At 47.9% G+C, this 19791-nt stretch overlaps 1 protein-coding gene across 5 annotated transcripts; it reads left to right on the top strand.

The window, feature by feature from the left end:
- Positions 1 to 182: 182 nt before the first annotated feature.
- sugt1 (SGT1 homolog, MIS12 kinetochore complex assembly cochaperone) lies at positions 183 to 18801 on the top strand. Of its 5 annotated transcripts, none has more exons than XM_076020690.1 (13): positions 183 to 355; positions 454 to 499; positions 1138 to 1228; positions 1498 to 1567; positions 1698 to 1768; positions 2947 to 3000; positions 4822 to 4850; positions 5074 to 5102; positions 5236 to 5332; positions 7410 to 7517; positions 16142 to 16232; positions 17173 to 17348; positions 18091 to 18801. In XM_076020690.1, exons 1-13 carry the CDS (start codon positions 198 to 200, stop codon positions 18190 to 18192), a joined length of 1122 nt encoding a protein of 373 aa, XP_075876805.1. In that variant the 5' UTR covers positions 183 to 197; the 3' UTR covers positions 18193 to 18801. The 5 variants fall into 5 exon arrangements, with proteins under 5 accessions (XP_075876805.1, XP_075876807.1, XP_075876804.1 ...); XM_076020692.1 differs by having other exon boundaries at positions 451 to 499; positions 5077 to 5102; positions 17176 to 17348; XM_076020689.1 differs by having other exon boundaries at positions 451 to 499; positions 5077 to 5102.
- The last annotated feature ends 990 nt before the right edge of the window (positions 18802 to 19791 follow it).

Here is a 19791-nt window from a genome sequence, read left to right as displayed (position 1 = left end):
TTCATTTTCCCCCTTTTCATTAACACCGACTATTCCATATATTATGGTATGATAGTTCTGTATTTGATGTTATTTTTAAATGGTAGAGAGGGACGCTGATGTGGCGTGGCCAGCCTTTTATTTTGTATTTATCAAGCCTTTTTTTCTCGGGCAAGATGCCATGAGTCCTCCCTGTCGACAGATGGCGCTGTGGAGTCATGAGCAGGACGCGGTCGGATGTTGACAGGCCTGGCTGGTGTTCGAGGAGCTGCTGCTGCCGCTATCACGCGTCCCACTTGGCGCTACACCTTGCTAGAACTTTCCTGCGCCTCCGAGACACAGCCCGCATCCACAGCAAATCCATGGCAACCGAACGGCAAGTCGATTTTGCTATGAGAATCATACTCTGTCGTCACATCGTAGCAAATTGACAGAACAGCGGGTTAACGGCATGTCTTGTTTTCAAATTAGCAGCTTTCCTGACAACTTGGTTGACGATGATCCACAGAAAGGTCTGGAGGTAAACATGAGCTCTGGCTAACAGACAACACGATACACTCCCGCAGCCCACCAGTGCCAGACACGTCTCTTTGTATTTTAACGTTGGGTTTCTATTATCTCTCATACACCGTTCCGTGGCATTACATGTGCTGTCGGTGACGTTACAGCGGTTGACGTTCGCACTGACTTTGACACTTTGACTAGCTAGCGAAACCAGCTAACGCACCCATACAAACAGCAGTCGTTCGTCGAACCGAGAGTCGTAATGCTTCCTGCAGTAACAGATCACCGTCCTCTCTGCTTTTCTTTTTGTGACCGGGACATCTGGTTTGTTGCAGTGTACTGCCAATTTTTCATTGCCAGTAAGCATCTATATTTGCCAGCACTAACTTACTGACACATCTTGACGAATCGAACACAGAAGTCGAAAAAGCCATGTAACACAACACCTTGCGAGGCTTAGGTAGATCTTACTGCACGAACTGAAACGTGAACATTGCACTTACTCACATAACCTATTACTTTTATTTTCCTAATAAGAGCGACTGAGAAGAGAGTTTCGTTTTCGATTTTCACAACCGCTCCTTAACTGAAAAAAAAAAAAAAAAACCCTGCTAACCACTCGGGTAAAATGCTAAACCTTTTGTTGACTTGTAGGCACTGAACGAAGCCTTGACGGAAGACTCCAACAATGCCGAATGGTTCTGCCAACGTGCCTACGCTCACACACTGCTCAAAAACTATAAATGTAAGTCTGCACTTGAGTTTTAGGGGACACTAATATGTTGCAGGTTCCACTATTATAAAGCCAATTGCCAGTTTTTTTTCCTCTACTGGACTACAATTACACAGTGATTCCATTCAAATATGAATGTCTACGGTATCAAACTCTCTGGTATAGTTAGTAGATCTGTTTGTAGAAGCTCTGTGTCAGACATCAGTAGCATCATTTTGTTTTTACTTGAATAGTCGAGCCTGGCTGTGTTGATGTCCGATTCACATGTATTCTCTCTACAGGTGCTGTAGATGATGCCAAAAAAGCACAGCAACTGCAACCCAATTTCCCCCTGGCGTTCATGCGAACAGGGTGCGTACTGGAACTCTGCTCAGTGACCGAGAGCAAAGATTGTCTCCCGTCAGCTTTAACCCTGTCACTTTTTAAGACAAACTTTGATACTATCTAGTCATGTATGATTTGTTGTTCGCTCCCCTTGCAGAATAGCAGAATATCACCTAAACCACTACGAGGCGGCTCATTCAGCGTTCACCCAGGGGCAACAGCTGGATGGTGAGCATGCTCAGTTCTCACAGTATACCCAGTTAAACCAGGCCATGTCCCAACCATGCTTATGGTTTTTGTTTTGTTTTTTCATAAAATGTATTCATGGTTTTGGTCAGTTTGAGATAGATTGAAACTAAAAGGTTTCTAATGCGTTCCATATATTTGATTCCTTTTACAGAAGTTTGTTTCATATCTGTTTTGAGAGGTTAACAAACAAAATATATTTTGATGATCATAATGAAGGTTTAGGGAATGTTCAGTATATTCATTAGGGAATTATTTGGGCAGCTTGAACATCTCATCAAAGTGCAGTTTCCTTTGCACTTTTATCTTTGTATACACGTTGTTGTCTTCAGCACCTTCCACTGAAGACTTTGACACAAAAGCAAACACAAACTGTCAGTTTGTCCCTAACACGTAGGTGAGACTTGTTGCCATCTTACTTTTCATATTGTCCTTTTTATGTTGTGGCCACTGACGAGAAATAGAATCCAGGCAAGAATTTAAGCATTTTTGTCCGAACTACAAATAATCAGTTACAGTAGCACTAACTGGATATGTTTAGCTAGTTAGTGAGTTAATATATTTAGAGTGTTAATCCCTCCACTCTGAGAAAGGGCGTCAAATATTTATTGAATGACTTTTCTGTGCAACTACATCTGTCTATGATCCTCTGACTGTTTGGCCTTTATGTAGATTTAGCCTCTGATTCCTAGTGTTCTAATAATGTGGGATTATTTTTACACTGGAATTGTTATGGCACTGGGGTTTTCTAAATTTGACAAGAGCCCTCACTCTGTTTTTATGTATTTGCTCTAAGCATATGTGTGATAATGTGCATACATTTGAGCATTTGCCTGGTTTTAGACACACAAAATATCCACAACCACACACTTTAAAAGTCGCATCAAAAGCTTATTTTTGATTCTAATTTTGGTTCTATTTTCCTTCAGCCAGGATGACTGTAAGGCAGTCAGGCAGATGAGACAATTTGTAGGCGACATCCTGATTTAAGGTCATCTTAAATCAGGATGTCCTCCCCATTTACTATAACTACTACATTTTAGACACACAAGAGGAGAAGCAATGACAAAACAGGTTATGAGCGAAAATGTTTAGCATTATGTAGTAGTTTAAATCAAATATATGTATTTATCTTACTCCTATAATGTGTCTGTCAATAGGTTCTGACAAATCCTTTGAAGTCTGGTTAAAGCGGTGTGAAGAAGTGATGGGTGGTAAGTCTCTACATTTCTGTCTTATCATTTTGGGATGATATTTGTGTTTAAGTCTGAGGTTGGGACTCGATGACGAGTAAACAGTCTGTCCAGTAAACAGTCTGTCCAATCGACAGGCTGGACGTTTGTGTTTGACGCCAGAACTTTCATTTCCTTGTAATCACAAGCCGATGACTTAACGGCCGAGCGCAGAGGAGACCATCAAACCGCTGAACTGACACACATTCATAATCGTGTGTGTGTGTGTGTGTGTGTGTGTGTGTGTGTGTGTGTGTGTGTGTGTGTGTGTGTGTGTGTGTGTGTGTGTGTGTGTGTGTGTGTGTGTGTGTGCGCACTGGCTGAACTGCTTAGTCCAATAAAAATGCATGCCGTGTCTGGGTGCTGTGCCTCTGTTTTGCGGCGGCGCCGGGACCCACTGGATCATCCAGAGTAAACAAGAGGAAGAGTTTTGACAAATACGCTTCACACCCGCGTGCACACGCACTCCCAGGAGCGCCGTGATTCATCGGCGCTCACACTGCTGATGTTTGAAAGCCCCCCCCCCAATGAGACTCGCTCCTTGTTTCGGGCAAACAGATGCTCACTGGAGGTGTAACGTCAACCCCCTTCAGCCCCCTCCCTCCCTGAAACAACTGAAAATAAAGAAGGTTGAAAGAGTCGCACTTGCTGGGAGCCGTGGCAGCCCTGACATCGTTTCTTTACCCAGAAACCCCCTCCGTCACGCGCAGCGGCTCCCAGCGTGTCTCAGAAAGAGACGCAGGCGTCCCTTTTCCCCAAACAGCCCCGCCCCCCTCCCCCCCGCACACCCTCCCCATGTCGGAGGCGACCTCATTAAGACAACATTTACACGCCTACCATCGTCTCATGACTTTCATCCCTCTGTGTGTTCTCGCTCCGTAATGAAGCCTGTGAATAATGTATGATAGCATGCTGCTAAAACGGTGATCAGACTTGCTCGCGCTCACAAGGGCTTTTAATGGGCGTGGACAGACCAGTAAACAAACTGGTGGCAAGAATGTCTTTTTGTCTGTGCGGAGCGCTGCACCAGTGAGGATGGCAGGAAGGAGACGGAGGACAGCGAACGTTCCGCCGCCGCGTCAACAAGACTGTAACAGTCACTCCTGGTGATGTTTGAATAGTGTGAAAAAGGGGTTAATGTGCAGGTTGGGAGGTGCTTGTGAAACTTGACCCCAGACTACTGTAGATATTTACACCAATTTGCAATCTTTTCAATTTCCCTCTAAAGCACGGCGACAAGGCTGCTAACAGCAACAACTGCAACAATACGTATGAGTTGACGAATGAAACCCAAATCCAAAATCATTCTCATTCATGGAAATACTGTCTCCAACTATGGCCCCAGTGACAATCTGAAGACATTTGGTGATGGCAGGGAGACTGATTTTTTGTTTATTTGTTTGTTTGCTTGATTGTTTATTTAAAACATCGACTTTGTGTAGATTTTATGATGCTTTTGCCTCCTTCTGACAAAAGCAACTTGCAGAAGTATCCGCACCATCAAATTGATGGTAAATGTTGTAATTTTCTGCACTTCCATTAAGATGTATCTTGATGATTCCAACTGTTCTAAAAGAGAAGGAAAGGAAAACGTGTGTCACCTTCAGAGTTGCATTTTTATGGATGTATCATCCGAATTCCAGAGGTCAATTCAGTGGCGTAAACATTTCTGGCCTCGTGTAATTTTAGTCTTCTCTCTAAATCTATCTCTCTCTCTCTCTCTCTCTCTCTCTCTCTCTCTCTCTCTCTCTCTCTCTCTCTCTCTCTCTCTCTCTCTCTCTCTCTCTCTCTCTCTCTCTCCAGGGCAGGCACAGGTTGGCGGCGGTGACACGGTGAGTTTCTCCTTTCAGCCACCTGGGGGCACTGTTGCTCTCAGTAACTGCAGGGAAGTCGTTGAATGTCCCTGCTGGGAGGAAAAAAAGAGCCTTACAAAGCTTCTTTTGTTGTCGCGTTTCTTTCTCTCCCCTCACCGGTGTCCTTCATGTTGGGTCCCTGCGCTCCTCCGCTGCGTCCTCCTCCCCGACTGTCACCCTCTTCTGGGGCCGAATCACACAGCAGCAGACACAAGCGGCTCCTGCAGTCAAGTGAGTCCTCACGCCTGATATGATTCACCTAGTTTCACATATGGGGACTCGCTCCAGTTACCGTGGCCAATCTGCCCCTGTAACAGGTGCACTGCAGCACTGCAATCAGTGTTTCCCTTTGCCTCTCCCGCAGACACGACTGGTACCAAACGGAGTCGCAAGTCATCGTTACTGTCATGGCAAAGAACGTGCCCAAGGACGGCGTGCGGGCCAACTTCACGGAGAGGGAGGTATGAACGCGCACTCAGCGACGGCAGTCTTCAGTGTTCTCTCGTGCTTTGTGTGGAGCGGCGATGGCTTCGCTCTGGGGTGTTTCCTCAGGGGGCCCCATTAGATAGGGCTCACACACGTGCACACACACACACGTGCACACGCACGCACAGACACTCCCCACGGACCTAGCTACGCCTCCAGTGGTGCCTTGTTAACATTGCTCCCAAAGTACAGATCTGAGAACAATTTACCCTTCCCAGCTTCTCCAACCTCCTAATTGTCTGTGGATAGAAGGCATAACTGATCTAGGATCAGCCGCAGAACCCTCGGGGGACAATCTTCCTCTCTTTCTCTTTGTCTTTTCCACTTTTCCTTTGCCCCCCCCACCACTCCCCTCCAGCTCTCCCTCCTTTCCTCAGAGGGGTAACTGCAGGGCACCCAAGGGAGCGGCTTTGTCTTTCCTAATAGAATAACAAACCCGGTTTACCCTCGTCGCAGAAGAAATAGTTCACTTGCCGTGGATCGCGCTGTCACTTGTTAAGGCACTTCTGCGGTGCGAAGTACACACAAGTTCATGTATTTTTTACTAGGTCACTGTATACAAGCGCAATGGAAGATGAAAGGCAGGCAGTTGCCGTTATTATCCTGGGCGACTGAGCAGGCGGCAGCTGCACACCTACAGACGACACAGTGGGGGGGTTCAGTGGGATGAATATTAAAGCCGTGGTAGTTTAGTGGAAATGCCCAAAAGCTACTTCAGCTAACTTTCCAAGCTTTTATCTCCCATGAACTACTTCTAACATACGTTTAGACCCAGATGAGAGGAGTCCTCTCCTCGGCGAAGCTGTAGGCGGGAACAAGTGAAGTTCTGCCCGGGCGGCTCGGCCGACGCGTGGCCGCTTTGTTTTAGTGCTTTAGCACTCTAGTGTTTAGCCATTGAGGAGCAGTGTTGGCGAGTAATCTATTACTCAGTAATCCACTACTGTAATTGAACTACAGTTTTATTAAGAGTGTAATATAACAGGATTACTCTGGCAAAAATGGTAATTATATCATAATTACTTTATCAAGTAACAATTCCATTACTTTCCATTGCAGCTAAAAATGTCGTATTATCCACAAAAGGTCTGAAATTTAGAAAATCAATAGAAAACAATGATTGGCAGATTGATGATGCAGCCGTGCATGCAACGTCATTGATATGCGACGACGCACCAAAACAAGCATGGCGGCGGCAAAAGAAAAAAGAGCGATTGCGTTTGATAGCTGGAAATACAAACATTATTTTCAGTTCATCTGGTCTAAATGAAAGAATGTTGTGGTTCGTTGTACATTATGTGCAGGAAGCAAGATGTTTAAACTAAAGTAATTAGTAATTGATTACTTATGAAACAAAGTAAAGAAGTAATTAGATTAAGCTTTAAAGGAGTAATTAGTAATCATTAGTTGGATTACTTTTATGGAGTAATCCCAACAGCACTGTTGAGGTGTGTGTGTGTGTGTGTGTGTGTGTGTGTGTGTGTGTGTGTGTGTGTGTGTGTGTGTGTGTGTGTGTGTGTGTGTGTGTGTGTGTGTGTGTGTGTGTGTGTGGATTTGGGCCTAAGCCACATCCGCCAGCACGCTGCCCAGTGAGTGACAGATCTGTTAGAGGCTGTCTGAGCGTCGCTCCATCAGCGGCTGCTGAGTGGCTGCAGGCGACAAGGCGGTCAAGCTCCCGGCCATCACACCAGCCACACCACTGATCACTGGTCTGGACAGCCTCCACGCCACGCCTACCAACTGGTGCGTGCGTGTGTGCTGCAGCCAAAGGCCCCATATTCTACTCAGTTCAATCAAATTCATGGCAGCATGAAAACCTGGGTCGTCACTATGCTGGAGAGATGTATCAATGCCCTGTATGACATCACAAAGGGTTGTTCTGCAGAACTGAGTGCTTCGGCAAACACTGGGGATCAAGGACACAGAAGATTTTATTTTGAGAGGCGTTTGTTAGTTCATTTTGAAGTCACAAATACGACCAGAACCCTCGTTTCCTGTCTCCGTGATACCGACCAATGAGGAGTGACGTCTTGGTGTCTCTGCTCTCTTGTCAAGCTCTCTGCCACCATGCAGCTGGCATCAGGGGACGACTTCAACCTGAACCTCCTCCTGCTCCACCCAGTGGCCCCTCAGCAGTGCAGCTTCAAGATCCTCAGCACCAAGGTATGACTCATTGAAACAGAGTTACTGTCTACTTACTCACTGCGGCGCTGACTGAGACCGTCTTTGCCTATTAAACGCTTGTTAGGGAAAAACAACAGTGCAATGCACAGACTGTTTTTTTACAGCTCTCTTTGTACCTCTGAGTCCGTCTGGATACATTGCAGCCCCAAATTGATGAGATGTTATTCACAAGCGTCTTAAAAAGAAAATTGCCGTCGTCTGCAGTTTTGAGAGGAACAAAGAGCTTTGCTTTGAAATTGACGTTAATAACATTCAGTCAGTAACTAGTCTGGGCCAACCGTCTGGAGTTCTTATACTGAGCATTTGCATGTTTCATTTTGTTCCTTTCTTTAAGTGTTTACAAATGATTGCTTGATTCCATCATTTTGAAGAAAAATGCAGCAACATTTCAAAATTGCACTGTAGATAAATCAGCTCGATCTTATAAATTCATTGAGGTAAGTAGATAACGACTTCATGTTTGTTTTTGACAAATATTGACACTGACGGATGGCACCTTGACAACACAGAAACACAATGTCAGAGATGCATCAATTCAGCAGCACTTTGTATTAAAGCTCTGCTGTTCATCCGATGATGACACTCCTGGGTTTTGTCCTTTGTGGGGTCATGATGAGTCATTTATGACCATCACTCATCATCCTCACATGATGAATGGCCAAAGATCTATATTCTGCCTCCTTAATGTCCCCCACTCGTGGCTTTTCTGAGACATTTTCAGGTCAGGAGAATATATGACACGCCCTCTCTTGGGAGTGGTGAAATAAAGCGTTAGCAGCAGCTGGCTTAAACTGCCGATTAAACTGGGCTGCTTTCTTCAATGTTGCGTAGAGAGTCCAAAGTGAGCCCTGTTGTCAATTATAAGTGTGTGTGTGTGTGTGTGTGTGTGTGTGTGTGTGTGTGTGTGTGTGTGTGTGTGTGTGTGTGTGTGTGTGTGTGTGTGTGTGTGTGTGTGTGTGCATAAAACCAAAAATTTAAATGTACAAAGACACAAAACAAGTTGAATCAATTTTAAGCTGGTGAAATTAGAAGGTTGGAAGTTCTTCAGTTGATGGAAGTTGGGCTCAGTTTAGTTGTTTTTTTTTCCAAGCAGCTGAAAAATTGCCAATTTTTCAGCGAGACTAGGTGGAAACGCGCTGTGTGGCCTTGTCGCCCAAGTCGTTACTCTCCGCTGTAAAGCAGTCGACAGTTAAACATGTCAGGCAACATCTTTCTTGTCGCCATAAAGGAATATGACGCAGGGCTGTCGCACGCCGGGGACCCGCAGCCTCTCCGCAGAACCGGCTTCCAATCTCAGGGCGCACCATGTGATTTTACCCTGCCTTCCCACTCCAATGAGTAGTTCTTATCTTCTGTTTGAAATGTTAATGAATTCATAGAACAAAAAGGGGCAAACCCGTCGAGGCGGCCCTGCAGATCATTACTTACCTATCTGAGACTGACATCATAATCTCTGGGATAGTATGAAGCAGTGTAAATTAGGCTGCCGCAAACCATAATTCCTTAAAGCCGGTAAAGCTCGCTGCGGCCCGGCCAGAAAATCCACTCTCACTGAGCGTGCTGTGTTTAATGTGCAGACATTAGTGCAGTTCTTCGGAACAGTTGACGGGAAATTCACACACTGCCACAAATCCCAACTCCTACACACGCACTCACACACACCTATTAGGACGCAGCCACAGTTGCTGTGCACTGTTTAAGGTGATTATGGACCTAATGAGTAGGAAGGGCACGTTTTACTGTCGGCTAATTAGTGCGTATTCTCCTGGATGTGGGCTAATGAGCGCGTTGGCTGAGTGTGTGCTGATTCAAGCTTTAGACTGCTGTCAGGTCTTAGCCTGAGGGCCAAGGTGCAGCCATCCTCTGCCAGTAGCGCCCACTGTTTATTTAATCCCCGCGGATGAGGAATTTGTCTTTTTGGAAGCTGATCATTTCCTGCCGGTGGACACAGCAGCAGGAAATGCCCCTCTGCTTCCTGTTTCACCACTGTAAAAGTCCCTGTGAGCCCTCCTAGACCCAGTGGAGCAGTCTGTAGGAGATACTTTTCATATTTAGTCCTCTGTTCCACTGCAAAAGCGCTTGTTTGGATGGAAGCGGACAAAAACACGGTGTTCTCACAGGGCGGGGACAAAGGCGTAGCTGAGGGTGTGGTGGTCTCTAAGCTTGGAGATGTTTGAAGATCACAGAAGGCTCCATCAACGGCACACAAACAAATAAGAATCATTTTGCTGTTTATTGTTAATAAGGCAAAATGAGAAAACTAAATTCTTGTAGTTCTTATACTCTGGATGTGTTACAAATGAGCTGAGACATCCGGTTCTGAGCTGGACTTCACAGTGCACGTGCAGCATGTGGGTAAATGTTGGTGACTGCACTTGGAGACATTTAGAGCATCACAAATGTATGATGTGTGCAAAAACGTTTTCCCGCCACTGGATGTGTACTGTAGAGCAAGTGAGAGACTGCAGTGTGTTATTTCCTTCCTGTGCGCTTGTTATTGGCCGATCAGTTACTGAAGCATCTCGTGTTTCATCAGCTGACACACAATCTTTTCCTCCACAGCGCGTGCGAGCGACTGCTGTGTTAGAAAAGGTGAATCCGGCTGCCCTGAACGTCAGACAAATGGTGAATTCTGGTGACGACAGACGCTCGCCTAACGTCTAGATTTTGATGTTTCATTTGTTGGAGCGCCGTGCCTTCTTCCAACGCTGCCTTTGCAGTGGACGTGATGGGCACCACCGATCACCACAAGATCATTTTGCAGGCTAGCACATTCCAAACTTCCTTATTAATCTTTCATACAGAAGTTTCCGTCCCCAAACGCTGCCCGGACATATGTCATAAGCTGTAAAAAACAAGAAATCCATTTGAGGACATGATTTATTTATTTATTTATCAGTTTATTTCAGTTGTGATGAGAGGAGGCAGAGCATGCGGCTGCGTCCGTCCGCCGGCAGAAGCGGCGGTAATTGAATGGCCCTGCAGTTATGTCCCAAACCAAACAGACTATTAGACAAAACGTATTGAAATGACAATTCTGATGTGTTTACACTGCAAGTCTGCCAGGCGGTAAATTTAAGAGATGGCAGAGAATCTAAAATCATGGAACACAGAGGAGGAAAAATAATAATAATAAGTTGTCAAGTGTGGAGACGCACCGTGATGGATGTTGTGCTGCCGTAAGCAAGTGGAGATAAAGAGAGTTTGTTTTCTCCACTGATTAGATGAGGGGGTTTTTGTAAACAAAAGATGTTTAACAGTTTTGTGCACAATTACTGTTAAATTGCAGATAAACAACTAAAAAAAACAGGAGAAAAACTGATTTACTCCAAGCTTCTTCTTTTTTTTAACATTTGACAGATTGCCATTTTGAGAAGACAAGTTTCTGAATTTAATTAGCACAAACCCACCCACCCCACACGTCCTGTGTGTGTGTGTGTGTGTGTGTGTGTGTGTGTGTGTGTGTGTGTGTGTGTGTGTGTGTGTGTGTGTGTGTGTGTGTGTGTGTGTGTGTGTGTGTGTGCGCGCGCACGCGCGTGCGTGTACACACATCTATATATACATGTGTATATATAGATGTGTATATATAATATTTTTATTAAATTCGTTTTTTTATCGTTGTGGCGACATTGAACCCGTCTTACTGGAGGCCAAACGGAAACTCTTCATTGTTTAACGGCGACAAAATTCCTGGAGGCGTCCAGAGTGCAGCAGCTTCTGAAAGTGGCGACGATATCCGCTTTACTTTTATTTCACCGTGGGGGGGCAGAGGGGGTGGAGAGATGGGCCGGCACGCGATCGCAGGTGCAGGAAAACGCTGCATGGCACGGCGGCGGCAGCGCCACGCCGAGAAATCTGATAAGCAACCTTATATAACCTGACATCTATATTGTACGCAGTATATCCAGCCGAGCGCTGGCTGACCTGCAGAGAAACCCTGCACACACACACACACACACACACACACACACAAAATCTCTCACTTACTTTCTGACTTTTCCATGGCAACAGCAGACACTGCATACCAGAAGTGCACGTGGGCTGCAGCTCAAACAAGGGCTCAGTCTCCGAGAGTCCTCGGCTGAAGACTCTCTCCACGCTCTTGCTCCTGTCTCACCACCTTCTTCTTCTTCATTTACCTTGTTTCACATGCGTCTGTCAGCCTCTACTCCCCCGCACACACACACACACTCACGCACCGCTGTGTTTCAGCCTATCTTGTACTCACCTACAAGCACACTCGCCCAGCTCAGAGATAACAAGACAGAGCGCACAAGTCTTCCTCGTTCCACACAAAGCCCCGACTGTTCCCTGGTCCGCTGGGTTCCTCTGGTACACACGGACCCCTGCGCATACACACACACACACACACACACACACACACACACACACACACACACACACACACACACATGCTGCCCGTAGACCTGACAAGCCCTCATTGGTAAACACAGGTCCAGGCAGCTGAGAAGCAGCTCCTGTAACTCTGCAGCAGCAACATGCAGCCCAGCGCTGGACCCTCGACAGACTCCAATGGTTTTCTCGCCACGTGTCTCATTTGAATATTGGAGCCGTTTTGGTTTTCCTGAAGCCAAACAGCCGCTGGGGGTTGGAGGGACCACATTAAAAATGAACAACAACATCAGCAAATCAACTTTTCCCCCGGATTGGCATGCATCCCTAATGAGCGTTTAAAAAAGGGTGGGGGGTGGGGGGTGGGCAGTGCCCTCGGAGCTGTTGATTCCCGACCAATGTCTGTCTGTGTAATAGGCTGCCCTGCACTCTGGGCTCTGCAGTGTTTACGCTTCATCTCCTCGCTGTCTTTAAAGACAACTTAGCAGGGGGAGGCTTAGCCGGCCGCCAGTGTCAAAGCACACACACACACACACACACACACACACACACACACACACACACACACACACACACACACACACACAGAAATACGGAAGCTGAAAAGCAATCTTTCAACACACTTGTGCCATTTACGCAAAAAACATTTCCAACTCTGTGTGTGTGTGTTTGGGCAGGCGCAGGCACGCCAGTGTGTCATCTGCGTCGCATTATCGTCAGTGCGACCTCCTCCTGTCCTCCACCACGACAGACATTCCAACCGCAGGGGTCAACGCAACAACGGGGAGCCAATTACACACCAGTGTGTTTGATCAGAACAGACGGCTCGCACACACACACACACACACACACTCACGCACACATTCGCAGAAAAAAAACCCAAAACGCACGCACATACACACATGGCGCTCTTTCCAAATCCACGCTGGCCCGTTCATTCAGCTCCAAACTCATCTCCCCTTAGAAAACAGCTAAAGTGCCGTCTCTGCTCTTTAATTTTCATGCCTGTCAACGTCGGAGAATGTTTATATTTATTTCATTTACGCTTCTTCTGTTGCCGAGTTTGTTTTGAAATCCGCCGGGATCTGGAGCGGGGGGGGGGGGGGGGGAGAGTGAGAGAGGGAGGGAGGGGAAGACAGCGGGCGGGTGAGGAGCAGTGGGAGGGAGGAGGGAAGGGTGTGAGTCTTACAAACACATGTGACAGGAGACTCGGGACCCCAGTGCTCCTCTGTAAATAGCATGTTTGTGCCCACATACAGTGTGTGTCTGCCTGCGCGCGTGTGTGTGTTGTGCAGTCCAACCCCTGGGGTCCCGTGGGTGGTGGCCCCTGTATGTGGCTCCGCTGTCACATCCCTTTACGAGCCATTGCCTCGGCTGTCACACACACACAAACACACAGGAACGCGCGCGCACACACACGCACGCACAGGAACGTGCACGCATGCACACGCTGCGGCCAGTCTACTGCTTTCTCCCTCCAATAGCCAGGAAACACAGATGTGGCAGCAGATTAATGTTGTATGGCCCAGGAAGACACACACACACACACACACACTCTTTAAGTGTGTCAAAACTGCCCATTGCACAACTGTATGCCACGCACTGTCTTGCACAACTGCAATGTATATTATTTATATACAGATATTTATTGTACCTCTATCCCTTGTCAAGCTGCTAGAAACGCAAATTTCTCCTGGAAATCAATATCTATCCATCTATCAATCTGTCCATCTATCTCACACGCAAACACTCACACACAGTTTGACACCGCTAAGATTTTCAGGTCATCATTTTAAGCAGGTTATCAGACGGCAGCCTGGTGATGCCGTTCACCAGCGGCCACCGATGTTGCGCCTTGCTGATGATCTGCACTTGTCTGTATTGGCCCTGTGATGCACCGCTGACTCGTCCAGCGTCCCTCCTCTTCTTCGCACCAAGACTCCATCTTCACTCCACTCTCTCTGATCACTGGCAGACTCAGTCGAAACGGCAAACACTACATGCCGAGACTGTGCCTCGCTAAAACCAGAAAAAAAGCTTCTTAAGCTAGCAACCTGCTCCCACCTCCACTTACTGGATTTATTGTAGGCTGCGTTAGAGAACGGCATGGCTACAGCGCTGCCGCAGGCGCAAAAAAAAAAAAAATAAAAAATATCAGACTGCAGGAGAGAAAAGAAAGCAATCTAACATGATTCCGCAGAATGTCAGAAGAAGGGAAATGCAATTATCACCATCATCAGACGTCAAGAGGCGAACCTGAAAACCAAGTGGATCTGTCAAAATAAAAAGTCTGACTCACACTTGATGTGCAAGGCAGAATCAATTAGTTGATGGACTCAAAAATCAGCGTTTAGGTGAGAGAAAGAAAAAGCCAATCATGGCTGACTGAAAACAAAATCAATCTTTATAGTCTACAGGATTTTATATGTGTAGGATCGGCTAAATTGCCAGGTTAGGCCATGTTAGGATAACTAAGATGGATTGTAGTGTATTTTTTGAAAATACGTAATTTTCAAAATGCAATAGTTTTTCCGGCCGGCCACAGCTCTGTCAGCATAATTGGTTTAGTTTTCTTAATGACAAACAAAAACATTCATTTTTTTGCCCGAGTGCAGTTTTTTTTTCCCCTGCTTTTTGCTTTTTCTCCTTTTTCTTGCCAAATTACTAAATGGATTGTGATAAGTTATTAGTCCAGTTTCCATGTTTATGCAAAGTGAACATTTTAAAAGTTTGCCATGAAAGAAAAAAAAACTGAGAAGTCGTAACAATTGTCTCAGTGGATCCAATTCTGGCTTCATTCAAAGCTGCACATCAGCTTAAAGCGAGGCCATGTGAGTTCAATGTTTCAGACATTTGGTCCTTCACTTTTCCCAGTTGATATTTATTCATCTGTTTATTTCTCTCACTCTTTTGCAATGTACACAAGAAAATCCCAGCCAGTAATCCCAAATATTTCCAGATAAATATTCTCTCCAAGTCTTTGTACCAGAATGTTGTAGTTATTTCAGCCACTGTAAGCCCAAACATGTTCTCTTTTGTTTTTTTGCTTTTTTTTTGGTTTTAAATCTGGGTGTTTTCAGCTTTCGGGCTGTTTTCACGGGGGAGAACCCCGGCGCTGCGGACACACAGAGCAGCGTTCCCTCGGACGCAGGTGAACGATCTGCCCGGTAACTCGTATTCTCAGCGGATGTCTTTTTATAGATCCTCTGCCCTCTGCTGCCGAGCTGAAAAGTTAATTTCGGACGCCGTGCAGCAGCCTCGCCGTGCACGAGGTCCCCCTTTGTGTGGCTGAAAGCGCTGACGCACCCCGGAGTGATACGCCGGTGCCGGTGGAGTGTCGCTCGAAGAAGTAGAGGAAATAGAAGTGGAAGGTGAAATATAAGTAGAAGAAGAAATAGTAGAAATAGAAAAAGAAAAAGACGTAGAAATAGAACAAATAGAATTGAAAATAGAAGTATAAGGAGAAGAAGATAAAGGAGGTCTTAGCTCCTTAAATCAGCGTCTCCTCCACTCAGGCCTCCTCTACCTCTGCCCCCCTCCCCCCGCCCCTCCGCCCCCTCTGTTCCTGCTCTGACACGCTCATAAATGAATCATCACGTCGGCCCAGCAGAGCAGAAATGTTCCTTAATTGCGCCGACGTGGCCCGGCGCCGTCCTTCACGTGGCCACGTTATCAAGACTCAGCGCACCGGTAATAGCTGGAGGAGGTGTGCGTGCGTGCGCGTCCCTCCCCGGCGCGGCACGGCACGAGGAGCATGTGCACATGTCCCTCCCGTTGTGTGGCTGCCGTGTTCCGCCGCCGTAATGATCCGGATCAGATGCTGCTGTGTGGAATTAGGAGCAGCCGCCGCTCCGTCTCTCACACTGGCCCTGCGGCTGACAGGCATCTCGTTAGTGCAGCGTGTCTGTCAGCGAGATCCCAGATTGAGCTGTGCCCCCGCATATCCCTGATGTGCCTCACACACACACACACACACACGGGGGCAGGAGAAGTGGCGGGGCTGAGTTGACGGCGGCTCAGAACAGACAGTCTCTCCGGCCTCCGTAATGATCCGATGTCCCACCACTTTTTGACGCTGCCGCTCGCCAAGGTGTTATTTTTATCCCGCATGCTCAAGAAGAACCTTTGTCTTTACAGGCTTTTTTTTTTTCTGCTAAACTTTGTCATCTCTCTTGTGCCCCCCCCCTCGCCCCCCAACCCTTGTTTTTCTCTTTTATCCCCCCCCCCCCCACCTCCTCCTCTGTTGTCAGGTGGAGTTCAAGATGAAGAAGACGGAGGCCATCAGATGGGAGAAGCTGGAAGGAGAGGGACCGAAGCCCAACATCAAGCACTTCAGTCCCAGTCAGTGCGCGCGCGCGCACGCACACACACACACACACACACACACACACACACCAAACTGCCCTCCCGTCGGCGCTCCATGTCTCCCCTCGCTGCTCTCTCCCCCTCTCTCTCTCTCTTTCCCACCCGGCAAAGATCAATACGAGCTGCCGTGTTTGTCTGTCGGGCGCTAAAAGCAGAGTGGGCAGTGGAGCGCCGCTCAAGCTTTTCATTAGTGTGACGGCCAAAGTGGGCAGGGAGAATGGAAGGTACGACAGCAAAATATGAGTCAGTCTTTCAGCCCACACATTTCTATTACTGACAGGATTAATTACTTATGTAAGGGCGTGTGCGGGAGTGTGTGACTCTCTGTATGTGTGCGTGAGTGCGTGCGTGTGTCTGGGGGAGTCAGAGCGAAGTGGGCAGCCAGAAGCTGCGTCTCTTCCTCGTCCTCCTCCTCGTCCTCCTCCTCTTCCTCCGAGCAGCTTTTCAGGAGCCGCAGCTACATCTAAACACGATGTCTGACATCTGATTTTATGGGATCACATCTCGGGCGACGTCCAGACGTGGCCTGAATATGTCTCCGCTACGTCTGCCCGCTATATTTATGTAAATCTGCGTCTGGATTACGCTCCCCTCTCTGCCGCTCCGCAGCCCTGCCCCGGGATTACAGCCGGCGCGTCTCCTCCGCCGACGAAGGAAATCAAATTACAGCGCGAGCCGCCTCGCGGGGTCCCAGCCAGAAGTGGCGCTTCGGCGACCCATCATTTAAAAGTGGACACATTAAAACTGCATGCAAACAAATTGTCAGTGCCCCAAAAGCATAAATACATTTGGGTCGTTTCTCAGTTTATGGTTCTTTCATAGCCTGCAGCTCCAGATGCTTCCAAGATGAGTCTTGACCTTTAAGCCCAGCTCGACCCCCCGCCCCCTTTTTCTGAGCCTGCCGTTGTTCTCCCAGCAGATCAGTACCCCACATCGTCCCACTACACCCGCAAGTGGGACAAGTTGGTGGTGGACATCAGCGAGGAGGAGAAGAACGAGAAGCTGGAGGGAGACGCGGCGCTCAACAAGGTCTTCCAGCAGATCTACTGCGACGGATCCGACGAGGTCAAGCGGGCCATGAACAAGTCTTTTGTGAGTCTGGCATCCTTTCATAGCCCAAAACATTTCCGGGGTGTTTTTGTTTTAAAGAGGCGCAACACATGTCTGACAATCCACAAACGAAATGATTCCTTGTAGCCGCGTCGCTCCGTCGCTCCGTCTCTTGAGAAGGAGTCGGCGCAAACAGAGCAGCCGTCAGTTTTCCTGACGGATCTCCTTCGCTAATGAGCCGTTGAAAGGGTTTGTTTGTTTGAGCGCAGGGATGAGGAGTGTGCAATTGCAGCGAGGCCCCAGTGTTGACTGGGGATTGGGACTAATCAGCCTGAGATGATGCCGCAACAAATAGGGAGCGCTTCGAAATTAGTTGTGATCTCAGGCGGCGCAAAACTGAGTCGCATCAAGAAATTAGTCTCTAGTAGATGCTTTTTTCCAAATCATGATTTAACTCAAAGGTTTATCAGTATTATGCATTATATATATACACATACACATGCACATGCACACACTCTAATAATACTGTTAATGAAGACACTAAGACCTCACTGATACCTCCTCCCAGGCGCCAATATTTTTGTCCCTTCCAAGCGTACAGAGACAACATTCTAGCAGAAGGCTCTAAACAGAGGGCTAAGTGTGCTATTTTCGGGAGCTCTGCAAAGTTTTTGGGGGATGATTTGTTTTTTGAAGGCTGATGTGCAGATGTGAAAGAGCGAGGGTGGCTCTCTGGGCTGCAGTGCCACTGTGACGAGGGCTGGTCCTCAACTTGTCTCCTCAGGTGGAGTCGGCCGGGACGGTCCTGAGCACCAACTGGAAAGACGTTGGCAAGAGAAAAGTGGACATGAGCCCGCCGGAGGACGTGGAGTTCAAGAAGTATTGAGCCCCTCCCTCCTCCTCCTCTTCATCCAGTCTGGGCTCACTCTGGCAGAATCCTTCTTCACGTTTGTCTGCCTGGACTCCTTCAGCCGGTCCTCCTCCTCCTCCTCCTTCGCCTCCTCACCTCCGTCCTCACTGAGTGCAGGGAGCGTCGCTGTTCCACACATTCACTCCACAAAACTCAATTATGGCCTTCTCTTTTCTTTTTTTCCCCCTCCTATCTCCTTGCAATAACCCACGACCAGATGGACTCAGTTACCACGTCATTGATCTGCTGGGCAGCCTGATGGAGGTTTTGTGAAGGTCCGTGCAGCCACCAGGGATTCCTGTGTGACTGACAGACCTGAAACCATTTGATGTACCTTTCACACCCACAGCCTTTTTTTCTCTCTCTCTGAAAAACAACTCCTGTACAAAACCTGTAAAGTTCTGAAACGAATTAGAGGCGATAAAGATGCTGAAGTAGCAGCTGTTATTTCCCTTCTTGTGTGGAGCCCCCCCCCCCCGTCTTCACCTTCCTGACTTGTCTGGAGTCTGCATGACTGACGGGTCTCTCTCTTAATTTGACTTGAGCTTTCAGTGTAAATAAAAGATTTGTCGTGCGGATCACAAACCTTGCATTGTGTTTTATGGCTCGGCCGTCCTCTGGGGGGTGTGGAGTGTGTCGGGCGGCTGTGTGAGAGCGGCAGAATGGATTCATCACCCCGCCGCCGCAACCAAACCGAGCGGCACATTACGAGATCCAGGCGCGCCCGGCGATTGTGTTGCTGGAAGGGATGAAATGTGCTGTTACTGATAGCGGAGCAGGTCGCTCCGACACGGCTGACGGCTGGAGGGTGCAGCCCAGGTGCTGGGATGTGATCGGCGTGGAGGCCCGCGGACGCTCCGTCCGTCCGTCTGTCCGTGCAGCCGGCCGCGAGGGCGAAGCCGCGACTTTAAAGCTGCGGCTGCGTGCACGTCGCATGTGGCAGCTGTAAAGTGTGGAGGCGGCGTCCTGCCGCGGCGGGAGAGCATTAATATGGATCAGCCTCCCAACCGCATCATCAGGCCTCTCACACCGAGTTAAGTGTTAAATTCATCACACATCGTTTCATCTCGGGCGACGATCAAACGGCCGTTTGTGGCTCTGGATTGGAGCTCCATCCTGCAGCAGACGCACACTGAGACACAAACACACACACACACACAGGCACACACCGCCTCCATCCTTACTCCCCACCCCCACCCCCAGCCCCTGCCCGAGGCAGCTCTGTGACATCAAAAGAAGCTAAGCGCTTTGCATCGTGGGTAAGATCTGGAAGCGTGACGGCTACACAGTCTTTAGTCTCATTAAAGAGTTTCTAGAGCCGCAACTCTCAACATTAAAGAACTCTGGAAACTTCCTCCCGCTCGTCCCTCTGGAGGCGGCCAGATGTGACGCGTCTTAAAACGGAGGAGTGTTGTTGAGCGTGCAGCACAAAAAAAAGAGGGCGAGATGGAGGGTGGGGGGCTTCCCAAATGAGCCGTGTGATAAGTTGGAAGCAACATTTACTCGCTTGAAAAAAGAAAAAAATACCCACATAAAGCCCAGTCGGGGACAAAAAGAGAGGGGGGGCCCGGGGGG

Source organism: Nelusetta ayraudi, unplaced genomic scaffold (assembly GCF_046127955.1).
Source record: "Nelusetta ayraudi isolate G7.1 ecotype Tasmania unplaced genomic scaffold, CSIRO-AGI_Nayr_v1 ptg000011l, whole genome shotgun sequence".
Taxonomy (NCBI): domain Eukaryota; kingdom Metazoa; phylum Chordata; class Actinopteri; order Tetraodontiformes; family Monacanthidae; genus Nelusetta; species Nelusetta ayraudi.
This window is presented reverse-complemented; position numbering and strand designations above follow the sequence as displayed.

Excerpts from the sequence above, each read along its gene's own strand:
- sugt1 (XM_076020688.1), top strand. The coding sequence starts at position 198 with ATGAGCAGGACGCGGTCGGATGTTGACAGGCCTGGCTGGTGTTCGAGG. Across the intron at positions 356-450 it reads AAATCCATGGCAACCGAACG|CAGCTTTCCTGACAACTTGG; the intron begins GCAAGTCGATTT and ends TTTTCAAATTAG. Across the intron at positions 5,333-7,409 it reads CCAACTTCACGGAGAGGGAG|CTCTCTGCCACCATGCAGCT; the intron begins GTATGAACGCGC and ends TCTCTTGTCAAG.